This window comes from Oncorhynchus masou, chromosome 31, assembly GCF_036934945.1.
Source record: "Oncorhynchus masou masou isolate Uvic2021 chromosome 31, UVic_Omas_1.1, whole genome shotgun sequence".
Taxonomy (NCBI): Eukaryota; Metazoa; Chordata; class Actinopteri; order Salmoniformes; family Salmonidae; genus Oncorhynchus; species Oncorhynchus masou.
The window spans coordinates 61855159-61868056 of NC_088242.1; the positions used below are offsets into that span (position 1 = coordinate 61855159).

Here is a 12898-nt window from a genome sequence, read left to right on the forward strand (position 1 = left end):
GGAATACTTATCTCTAGATAGATGGGTAACCCTTTGCATGGGACAGGGAGTGACTGTGGACCTTTGCTGTTTGATGTGTGTCAGGTCATCTCATTCCTCTGTCCTGTGTTCTGCCTCATGTGTGTATTATGTTTTATTCTACTTTACTCTCTTCGTTATAATGTGTATGCTAGTGTCTGACCTGTGTGCTTGGTCCCTAGGTGGTGGTGGGAGACAAGGTGGTCCTGATGCCTGTGAACGCAGGACAGCCTCTCCACGCCAGCAACATTGAGCTGCTAGACAACCCTGGCTGCAAGGAGGTATGATCCATTGAACTGTTTTATTTAGATCTGAGTGACTATGTAAAACATTTACTGGATACTATGCATGGCAAAACGGTGCGGAAGAATGACAGCCATGTTATCTGTCTCAGCATGCAATCTCCAACAATTCCTGTACTGTCGTATTTTTGAAGACTCCAAAAAAGCTGCTGGTCAGCAGGTTTGCCTTTGAAGCACGTAGGATGAGCAAGTGGCATTGTTTCGAGTCCAGGTGGCAATTTGAATCTCGGCATGTTTTTGTTTAGGCGTGTCTTTGTTTTCTAACCTTATCCTAACCCTAATCGTAACTACTTGCTAGTATACCTAAACTTATGCTAACCTCAACCTTTACCCTAACCACTCGCGTCTAACCCTAACCACTTGCTAAATCAACTGTATGCATGCGTTTGGAAAGCTGCCTGGTTATAGGTATTATTAAGAAAATTAAGTCTAGTGGTAGTGCCTCAGACTCTAGTTCACACACAGGCGCTGGTAACAGGGTTATGAATGCCACCTCTGCCCCTACTCTGTCTCTCCATCTACCTTCCGACTATCACTGTCCATAAAAAAAATACTTTCTGGTTGCAGAACTGGCAAAGTTGCAGATATGACATACCTGCTGACCAGCAGCTACACTACAGAACAACGTGTAGTATGTGGACACCTGCTTGTCAAACATCTCATTCCAAAATCATGGGCATTAATATGGAGTGGGTCCCCCTTTGCTGCTATAACAGTCTCCACTCTTCTGAGAAGGCGTTCCACTAGATGCTGGAACATTTCTGTAGTGGCTTGCTTCCATTCAACCACGATCATTAGTATGGTCAGGCACTGATGTTAGGCCTGGCTCTCAGCCGACGTTCCAATTCATCACAAAGGTTTTCATTGGGGTTGAGGTCAGGGCTCTGTGCAGGCCAGTCAAGATCTTAACAAACCATTTCTGTATGGACCTTGCTTTGTGCACTGGGGCATTGCCATGCTGAAACAGGAAAGGGCCTTCCTCCAAACTGTTGCCACAAAGTTGGAAGCACAGAATCATCGAGAATGTCATTGTGTGCTGAAGCGTTAACATTTCCCCCCACTGGAATTAAGGGGCCTAGCCCGACCCATGAAAACAGCCCCAGACCATTTTCTCATCCACCAAACTTTACAGTTGGCGCTTGGCATTTGGGCAGGTAGCGTTCTCCTGGCATCCACCAAACCCAGATTCGTCCGTCAGACTGCCAGATGGTGAAGCGTGATTAATCAATCCAGAACGAGTTTCCACTGAGTCCAATGATGGCGAGTCTTACAGCACTCCAGCCGACGCATGGCGTTGCTCATGGTGATCTTAAGCTTGTGTGCGGCTGCTCAGCCATGGAAACTCTTTTCATGAAACTCCCGACTAACAGTTGTGCTGACTTTGCTTCCAGAAGCAGTGTGGAACTCAGTATTGAGTGTTGCAACTGAGGACAGGAGATTTTTATGGTCTATGCGCTTCAGGACTCGGTGGTCCCATTCTGTGAGCTTGGGTGGCCTACCACTTTGCGGCTGAGCCGTTGTTGCTCCAAGACGTTTCCACTTCACAATAACAGCACTTACAGTTGACCGAAGGAGCTTTAGCAGGGCATACATTTGATGAACTGACCTGTTGGAAAGGTGGTATCCTATGACGGTGCCACGTTGAAAGTCACTGACCTTCGGTAAGGCTATTCCACTGCCAATGTTTGTCTATGGAGATTGCATGGCTGTGTGCTCTATTTTATACACCTGTAGACAGCGGGTGTGGCTGATATAGCGGAATCCACTAATTTGAAGGGATGTCCACATACTTTTGTATATACATTGTGGAGAACAAGTATTTCAGGTTTTCCTACTTACAAAGCATGTAGAGGTCTGTAATTTTTATCATAGGTACACTTCAACTGTGAGAGACAGAATCTCAAACGGAATCTAAAATCCAGAAAATCACGTATGATTTTTAAGTAATTAATTTGCATTTTATTGCATAAGTATTTGATACATCAGAAAAGTAGAACTTAATATTTGGTACAGAAACCTTTGTTTGCAATTACAGAGATTATACGTTTTCTGTAGTTCTTGACCAGGTTTGCACACACTGCAGCAGGGATTTTGGCCCACTCCTCCATACAGACCTTCTCCAGATCCTTCAGGTTTCTGGGCTGTCGCTGGGCAATACAGACTTTCAGCTCCCTCCAAAGATTATCTATTGGGTTCAAGTCTGGAGACTGGCTTGGCCACTCCAGGACCTTGAGATGCTTCTTATGGAGCCACTCCTTAGTTGCCCTGGCTGTGTGTTTCGGGTCGTTGTCATGCTGGAAGACCCAGCCACGACCCATCTTCAATGCTCTTACTGAGGGAAGAAGGTTGTTGGCCAAGATCTTGCGATACATGGCCCCATCCATCCTCCCCTCAATACGGTGCAGTCGTCCTGTCCCCTTTGCAGAAAAGCATCCCCAAAGAATGATGTTTCCACCTCCATGCTTCACGGTTGAGATGGTGTTCCTGGGGTTGTATTCATCCTTCTTCTTCCTCCAAACACGGCGAGTGGAGTTTAGACCAAAAAGCTCAATTTTTGTCTCATCAGACCACATGACCTTCTCCTATTCCCACTCTGGATCATCCAGATGGTCATTGGCAAACTTCAGATGGGCCTGGACATGCGCTGGCTTGAGCAGGGGGACCTTGCGTGCACTGCAGGATTTTAATCCATGACGGCGTAGTGTGTTTCTAATGGTTTTCTTTGAGACTGTGGTCCCAGCTCTCTTCAGGTCATTGACCAGGTCCTGCCGTGTAGTTCTGGGCTGATCCCTCACCTTCCTCATGATCATTGACGCCCCACGAGGTGAGATCTTGCATGGAGCCCCAGACCGAGGGTGATTGACCGTCATCTTGAACTTCTTCCATTTTCTAATAATTGCGCCAACAGTTGTTGCCTTCTCACCAAGCTGCTTGCCTATTGTCCTGTAGCCCATCCCAGCCTTGTGCAGGTCTACAATTTTATCCTTGATGTCCTTACACAGCTGTCTGGTCTTGGCCATTGTGGAGAGTCTGTTTGATTGAGTGTGTGGACAGGTGTCTTTTATACGGGTAACGAGTTCAAACAGGTGCAGTTAATACAGGTAAAAAGTGGAGAAGAGGAGGGCTTCTTTAAAAAACTAACAGGTCTGTGAGAGCCGGAATTCTTACTGGTTGGTAGGTGATCAAATACTTATGTCATGCACAGTTGAAGTGTACCTATGATAAAAATTACAGACCTCTACATGCTTTGTAAGTAGGAAACACTGCCGATTTTGCAGGTTATCAAATACTTGTTCTCCCCACTGTATATTGTGTCTGAGGCTCTGCAAAGATGTGTATAGTCATGACAGTCTGTTGCTCCTCCCTGCTCCTCTCCTTGGTTGAACTGTAGGTGAACGCAGTGAACTGCAACACCAGCTGGAAGGTCACTCTGTTCATGAAATTCAGTGACTACAGAGAGGACGTCCTCAAAGGAGTGAGTGTACTTTATCTTACCTAAATGCTTCCCATCTATGCTTACCTTTTTTATGCAGAGGGTTGTATACACAGTGTATTGATGAGGGCTCTGCTTGCACACCCACGTTTAGGCTACAACTGTTTGATTTGCAAATAGCAGGAAACAGAGGACATACAGTGCCTTTGGAAAGTATACAGAGCCTTTGACTTGTTCCACATTTTTTTACATTGCAGCCTTATTCTAAAATGTATCAAATAAAATACTCAGCATTCTACACACAATACCCCATAATGACAAAGTGAAAACAGGTTTTTAGAATGTTTGCAAATGTATTAAAATATAAAAAAGATACCTTATTTACAAAATTATTCAGACTCTTTGTGACTCGAAATTGATCTCAGGTGCCATCTGTGTCCATTGATCATCCTTGAGATGTTTCTACAACTTGATTGGGTTCCACCTGTGTTACATTCAATTGATTGGACATGATTTGGAAAGGCACACACCTGTCTATATAAGGTCCCACAGTTGACAGTGTATGTCAAGGCAAAAACCAAGCCAGAAGGTTGAAGGAATTGTCCGTAGAGCTCCGAGACAGTATTGTGTCGAGGCACAGATCTGGGGAAGGGTGCCAAAAAATGTCTCCAGCATTGAAGGTCCCCAAGAAAACTGAGTCCATCATTCTTATTAAATGGAAGAAGTTTGGAACCACCAAAACTCTTCCTAGAGCTGCCCGCCCGGCCAAACTGAGCAATTGGGGTAGAAGGGCCTTGGATAGGGATGTGACCAAGATCCCAACAATCACTCTGACAGATCTCTAGAGTTCCTCTGTGGAGATGGGAGAACCTTCCAGAAGGACAACCATCTCTGCAACACTCAACCAATCAGGCCTTTATGGTAGAGTGGCCAGAGGGAAGCCACTCCTCAGTAAAAGGCACAAGACAGCCTGCTTGGAGTTTGCCAAAAAGGCACCTAAAGGACTCTCATGCCATGAGAAACAAGATTCACTGGTCTGATAAAACCAAGATTGAACTCATTGGCCATAATGCCAAGCGTCACGTCTGGAGGAAACCTGGCACCATCCCTACGGTGAAGCATGGTGGTGGCAGCATCATGCTGTGGTGATGTTTTTCACCGGCAGGGACTGGGAGACTAGTCAGGATAGAAGCAACGATGAACGGGGCAAAGTACAGAGAGATCCTTAAAGAAAACCTCATCCAGAGCACTCAGAACCTTAGACTGTGGCCAATGTTCACCTTCCAACAGGACAACGACCCTAAGCACACAGCTAATCCAACGCAGGATTTGGCTTCGGGACAAGTCTCTGAATGCCCTTGAGTGGCCCAGCCATTGCCCGGACTTGAACTCGATCTAACATCCAGCCTGACAGAGCTTGAGAGGATCTGCAGAGATTAATGAGAGAAACTCCCCAAATACAGGTGTGCCAAGCTTGTAGTGTCATACTCAAGAAGACTCGAGGCTGAAATCGCGCCGAATGTGATTTAACAAAGTACTGAGTAAAGGGTCTGAATACCTACAGTGGGGCAAAAGTGTTTAGTCAGCCACCAAGTGTGCAAGTTCTCCCACTTAAAAATATGAGAGGCCTGTAATTTTCATCATAGGAACACTTCAACTATGACAGACAAAATTAGAAGAAAAATCCAGAATATCACATTGTAGGATTTTTTATGAATTTATTTGCAAATTATGGTGGATTGTACTGTATGTAAATGTGATATTTTTATGGGGGTGGGGGGGGGGGGAATAATTAGAAAAAATGTCTAAACCTGTTTTTGCTTTGTCATTATGGGGTATTGAGTGTAGATTGATGAGGAAAACAATACATTTAATGCATTTTAGAATAAAGCTGTAACGTAACTATGTGGAAAATTCAAGTGGTCTGAATACTTTCCGAAGTATGTACGGATGTATTGTGATGGAAGGTGGGGTGAGTTTTTGTGTTAGGAAAAGTGTGGAGTTTAGTGAGTGAAAAAGGATGGTTGCAAATCCCGGAGCCCAGGTGTGTTTGTGAGCAGGGGTTGTGAGAGTGTTTCATTTTGTGCAGATATGGGATATACATTTTAAAATAACTATATTTATAATTATATTTATTTATTGCCCTATCATGATGGAACGGTCCCCAACCCTATACCCTAGGCACCCACATGAGCGACTCATACACTAAGGAGTCCTTATATGTTTTATGGGCCTACTGTAAGTAGCCTGTATGCAGCCAAATCAGGAAGATGAATGCGGTCAGAGACCTACTAAAGCAGCACCCCCCACCCAGGTAGTGGCAGTGCTGGCAACATTAGCTGCAGTAACCCATGGGGAGGGTGTCACACTGACAATCAGAGAGGGGGCATATTATTGTGGCCCTGGTGGCACAAAATAATCAAAGGTCTGACTGCACAGAGATGCTTGGGGAAGATAGTCACAGCGGGGGACCAGCTTGTGTGTGTCAGGGGAAGGGGGTGTATCTGATCTCCTTCACCTAGTACTTGGCAATGGTTAATCAAATCTCCCTGTTTTAGCTCTATTTTGCATGCCTTCTCAAACAGCTAGAACTGTATATGCAGTATATGCAAATCAAGTCTTTTCTTGAGTTGGTCTCAGAGATGGGGAGCTGATAATCTGAGTTTATGGTTGTTTGTGGGGGAAAGGGATAGTGTGTGTGTGTCCAACAACTGTTGCTAGGGAGTAAAGATGTTCGGGAAAATATAGGATGAATCACAGTAATTATTTGCTAAAATAATAATTGCTTGCCAAAAAATACATTTTTTGTAATGGCAATCCTGATTAGAGGTAACAATCCTTTGCATGAACTGCCTACATTATTTTGAATATTATTGGTTAATTATGGAAATTAAGATAGCCGGATGTTTTAAACATACACTACCTTTCAAAAGTTTAGGGTTAACTAGAAATGTCCTATTTTTTTAAAGAAAATCACTTTTTTTTGTCCATTAAAATAACATAAAATTGATCAGAAATACAGTATAGACATTATTAATATTGTAAATGACTTGTGGCTGGAAATGGCAGATTTTTAATGGAATATCTACATTTATCGGCAACCAACACTCCTGTGTTCCAATGGCACGTTGTGTTATCTTATCCAAGTTTATCATTTTATAAGTCTAATTGATCATTAGAAAACCCTTTTGAAATTGTTAACACAGGTGAAAACTGTTGTGCTGATTTAAAGAAGCAATAAAACTGACCTTCTTTAGACTAGTTGAGTATCTGGAGCATCAGCATTTGTGGGTTCGATTACATGCTCAAAATGGCCAGAAACAAAAACCTTTCTTCTGAAACTTGTCGGTCTGTTTTTGTTCTGAGAAATGATGGCTATTCCATGCGAGAAATTTCCAAGAAACTGATCTCGTACAACGATGTGTACTACTCCCTTCACAGAACAGGGCAAACTGGCCCTTACCAGAATAGAAGCAGGAGTCTGAGGCCCCGGTGCACAACTGAGCAAGAGGACAAGTACATTAGTGTCTAGTTTGAGAAACAGAAGCTTTACAAGTCCTCAACTGTCTGCTTCATTAAATAGTACCCGCAAAACACCAGTCTCAACGTCAACAGTGAAGAGGCTACTCCGGGATGCTGGACTTCTAGGCAGAGTTGCAAAGAAAAAGCCATATCAGACTGGCCAATAAAAGAAAAGATTAAGATTGGCAAAGGAACACAGACACTGGACAGAGGAACTCTGCCTAGAAGGCCAGCCTCCCGGAGTCGCCTCTTCACTGTTGACGTTGAGACTGGTGTTTTGTTTCCGGTCATTTTGAGCCTGTAATCAAACCCACAAATGCTGATGCGCCAGATACTCAACTAGTCTAAAGAAGGCCAGTTTTATTGCTTCTTTAATCAGAACAGTTTTCAGCTGTGCTAACATAATTGCAAAAGGGTTTTCTAATGATAAATTAGCCTTATAAAATGATAAACTTGGATAAGATAACACAACGTGCCATTGGAACACAGGAGTGATGGATGCTGATAATGAGCCTCTGTACGCCTGTGTAGACATTCCATAAAAATCTGCCGTTTCCAGCTACAATAGTCTCATTTACAACATTAACTGTATTTTCGATCAATTTAATGTTATTTTAATGGACAACAAAATTTGGTTTTGTTTAAAAAAAAACAAGGACATTTCTCGTTGACCAAAAACTTTTGAATGGTAGTGTGTGTGTACAGTTTATGTATACTTCCAACTTCGACTTAGGTTGGAGTCATTAAAACTTGTTTTTCAACCACTCCACAAATTTCTTGTTAACCAACTATAGTAGGTTAGAATATCTACTTTGTGCATGACACAAGTCATTTTTCTAACAATTGTTTACAGACAGTTTATTTCACTTTAAAATTCACTGTGTCACAATTCCAGTGGATCAGAAGTTTACATTCACAAAGTTTACTGTGCCTTTCAACAGCTTGGAAAATTCCAGAAAATGACTTTAGAAGCTTCTGATAGGCTAATTGATATCATTTGAGTCAATTTGAGGTGTACTTGTGGATGTGTTTCATGGAAAAATCTAAATAAATTAGCCAAGACCCCAGAAAAAATATTGTAGACCTCCACAAGTCTGGTTCATCTTTGGGAGCAATTTCCAAAAGCCTGAAGGTACCACATACCTCATACCGCTCAGGAAGGTGACGTGTTCTGTCTCCTAGAGATGAACGTACTTTGGTGCAAAAAGTGCAAATCAATCCCAGAAAAACAGCAAAGGACCTTGTGAAGATGCTGGAGGAAACGGGTAGAAAAGTATCTATTTCCACAGTAAAACAAGTCCTATATCAACATAACCTGAAAGGCCACTCAGCAATGAAGAAGCCACTGCTCTACAACCGCCATAAAAAAGCCACACTACCGTTTGCAACTGTACATGGGGACAAAGATTGTACTTTTTTGGAGAAATGTCCTCTGGTCTGACACAAAAATAGAACTGTTTGGCCATCATGACCATCGTTATGTTTGGAGGAAAAAGGGGGAGGCTTGCAAGCCGAAGAACACCGTCTCAACTGTGAAGCATGGATGTGGCAGCGTCATGTTGTGGGAGTGCTTTGCTGCAGGAGGGACTGGTGCACTTCACAAAATAGATGGCAGCATGAGAAAGGAAAAGTATGTGAATATATTGAAGCAACATCTCAAGACGTCAGTCAGGAAATTAAAGCTTGGTCGCAAATGGGTCTTCTAAATGGACAATGACCCCAAGCATACTTCAAAAGTTGTGGCAAAATGGCTTAAGGACAACAAAGTCAAGGTATTGGAGTGGCCATCACAAAGCCCTGACCTCAAATTTTTTATGGGATTGTGGGCAGAACTGAAACGGTGTGTGCGAGCATGTAGGCCTACAAACCTGACTCCGTTACATCAGCTCTGTCAGGAGGAATGGGCCAAAAGTCACCCAACCTATTGTGGGAAGCATGTGGAAGTCTACCCAAATACGTTTGACCCAAGTTAAACAATTTAAAGGCAATGCTACCAAATACTAATTGAGTGTATGTAAACTTATTACCCACTGGGAGTGTGATGAAAGGAATTAAAGCTGAAATAAATAATTCTCTCTACTACTATTCTGACATTTCAGATTCTTAAAATAAAGTGGTGATCCTAACTGACCTAAGACAGGGAATTTTTACAAGGATTTAATGTCAGGAATTGTGAAAAACTGAGTTTAAATGTATTTGGCTAAGGTGTATGTGAACTTCTGACTTCAACTGTATGTAATGTAATGTATGTATTTATTTATTTCACGGATTGGAAATGATGCAGAAATGACATTGATGGAAGGTTCAATCTATCTGCAATATTAAATCTTATCTGCCCCCTAAAGAAAGAGAAGAAATGTTGTTATAGCATCATATAGCATCACTCAAATAAAGTGTTCATTTAACTTCATGCGACGAGCAATCCCGTATCCGGGATCCTATTTATAGCCTCAAGCTCATTAGCATAACGTAACGTTAACTATTTATGAAAATCGCAAATGAAATTAAATAAATATGCTAGCTCTCAAGCTTAGCCTTTTGTTAACAACACTGTCATCTCAGATTTTCAAAATATGCTTTTCAACCATAGCAAAACAAGCATTTGTGTAAGAGTATTGATAGCTAGCGTAGCATTTAGCGTAGCATTTAGCGGGCAACATTTTCACAAAAAAACAGAAAAGCATTCAAATAAAATCATTTACCTTTGAAGAACTTCAGATGTTTTCAATTAGGAGACTCTCAGTTAGATAGTAAATGTTCAGTTTTTCCTGAAATATTCTTTGTGTAGGAGAAATTGCTCCGTTTTGTACATCACTTTTGGCTACCAAAAAAACACAAATTCAGTCACCAAAACGCCAAACTTTTTTTCCAAATTAACTCCATAATATCGACTGAAACATGGCAAACGTTGTTTAGAATCAATCCTCAAGGTGTTTTTCACATATCTCTTCATTGATATGTCGTTTGTGGAAGTCTGCTTTCTTCTCTGAATTACATTGAAAAATACTTGCAGCTGAGGTTTACGCACCAATTTCGATGCAGGACACCGGGCGGACACCTGGTAAATGTGGTCTCTTATGGTCAATCTTCCAATGATATGCCTACAAATACGTCACAATGCTGCAGACACCTTGGGGAAACGGCAGAAATTGTGGGCTCATTCCTGGCGCATTCACAGCCATAATAAGGAGACATTGGAAAACAGCGCTTCAAAAATTTTGCTCATTTCCTTTTTGAAGTTTCATCTTGGTTTCGCCTGTAGTATCAGTTCTGTGGCACTCACAGATAATATCTTTGCAGTTTTGGAATCGTCAGAGTGTTTTCTTTCCAAAGCTGTCAATTATATGCATAGTAGAGCATCTTTTCGTGACAAAATATCTTGTTTAATACGGGAACGTTTTTTTTAATCCAAAAATGAAATACTGCCCCTAGAGTTCAAAGAGGTTAATCGAAGTGTTTCCTTTCAGTTTCTTAGCCCAAACAGCTAAACCATGTTGTCGTCTCTCTATTGGTCAGGGTGATGTGGTGCGTCTGTTCCACGCCGAGCAGGAGAAGTTCCTGACATGTGACGAGTACAGGAATCAGCAGCACATCTTCCTCAGGACCACCCTGCGACAGTCTGCCACCTCCGCCACCAGCTCCAAAGCACTCTGGGAAATAGAGGTACCCTATTGTTCGCATCGCAATGATTGCCTTCCATTTCTCCAAAAGTACCCTCCTCCCCACACATGTGGGTTAGAGAGAGGGAGTTTCCACCATATTTCTTACACCATTTCTTTTCTTTTTAAATCAACAAAGACAATTGAACAAGTGCATACTTAGGACATGGAATTGAGACGGAGCACAAAGTACTTTGTCTGCTCTGAATTTAGCTCTTGATATGGTTTGACAAGTAGAAACACCTATTTTAAGATTTGAAATGAGTATCTACCTTGTGAGCAAATACATTAAGTCCTACATCATAGTGTTATGAATTGGCTGACTAGGTGTTGACCGTAAGGGCCATTGTGAGTGGCTTTGTGTGATCTTTCTGGTATGATTTGTGCGTTTAAAAAAAAATGTGTTTCTCCATTGTAGGTTGTGCACTACGACCCCTGCAGAGGGGGTGCTGGCCAGTGGAACAGCCTGTTTCGCTTCAAACACCTGGCCACTGGGAGCTACCTGGCTGCAGAGGTAGGCTGTTAATTTCTCTTCGCTCACTCGCACACATGCACGCACAGGCTTAGGCGGTTTCCAGGCTGTCACCTTCATGCCAACCTTGTGCCATCCTGAACACCAGGGTCGTTTTTATTTTTTTCAAACCTCACTGAGCCTCTGTAATCCGAAGGTTAGCAGTACCAACAAGTACATCTCAAATCCCATAGAGAACGCATTGTGAAATTGTTTATACAGTCTGACCTGAACGATTTGCAGTACAGACATCCCAGCTCATAAAGTTATACAATTAACTCAAAACTGCTACTCACAGTTTGCTGCACGCTCGATACAAATATTAGACAATAAGGCTAGATCCAGGAGGGGATTCTCTGCTGTTACCAAGCGAAGTTTGATTTTGGAAGAAGCACATTTGGCTTGATAATTTAGTAGCTAGTTGGCCATGTAGCCAAGTGGTTAGCAACTGTAGAGCGTTTAGCACATTTTAGACATTTTAACTAAATAGTTATAAGATATCTACCTGGCAAACATTTAGTTGTGAATTCCGTACTGTAACTAGATCACCTGACGCGTGCTGCACGACAGTGAGTGACTCACAAGGATCCGGTCTCTCGTCGTTGTTGTATGTTTGTAAACCTCACTTGACTGCGGACTGACTACCTGTATGCTTCAGAATGCAAAATTATGTGACAGGTGAAATTAACAAGGCAATATTTTTTTATCTCAGTGTATTGCACAAGTTCACTGTAGGTATTTAATTTCAAAGTAGCTACAAATATTACAATTTATTTTAAAAAAAACTTGAAAGAAATAGTTTTGACGGTATTGACAAGCCTTCCCGTGGCTATTTCCAAATTTTCCGGTATAAGGTATACTGCCCAACCCTACACACACACACACACACACAATTGACAGTCAGACGGTTATCGTTTTTGTTTAAATGTCTTGCAGTATTAGTTCAGCTGTGTTGTCTATTCAGTGTGTTTTGACTTTGCTGTTCGGTCAGTGGTTGAATTTGAATACCGATCATTTTAAAGACTAACCATGAATGACTCATCGGTATTACAGGGTGTTGTTCATGTACATTACTTTCCTTATCACATGTGCATTGCTTTTCTTATCACAAGATATTTGACTAAATATGTGGAATTATTCAAATGACTGACACTACCCAACCCTTATTAGATAATTTTTTCTGACTTGACTGATTGCCAGTGTATGGGTGTTAACAACTCGGGTTAACATCCTGTCCCTACTGGTTTATAATGCCTACCTCACATGGAACTGAGAGATGCCGACACACCACAATGCAACTCTCTGTCTAGACTGCTGTCTCTGTACTGTCTCTTATGTCAGTCCTCTCAGTGGCCTGGCTTTGAGGGTGCTGATCTTATTCCTTGTGATCTGAAAGTAAACACTGATCCTATATCAGCACTTCTACTCTCTTATATCAGACTCTTTCTGAATA

General features: G+C 42.0%; 1 protein-coding gene across 5 annotated transcripts in view; it reads left to right on the forward strand.

The window, feature by feature from the left end:
* The window catches only part of LOC135524242 (inositol 1,4,5-trisphosphate receptor type 2-like), a 170454-nt gene that overhangs the window by 27613 nt on the left and 129943 nt on the right, over positions 1-12898 (forward strand). For all 5 annotated transcript variants that reach the window (XR_010452921.1, XM_064951604.1, XM_064951605.1 and 2 more), the window contains exons 6-9: positions 201-299; positions 3712-3795; positions 10792-10938; positions 11353-11448. Coding sequence is in view for 4 of the 5 variants with exons in the window: in XM_064951604.1 (XP_064807676.1) it covers positions 201-299; positions 3712-3795; positions 10792-10938; positions 11353-11448 (426 nt within the window). In the remaining variant the exon portion in view is untranslated. The remainder of the gene's footprint in view (positions 1-200; positions 300-3711; positions 3796-10791; positions 10939-11352; positions 11449-12898) is intronic.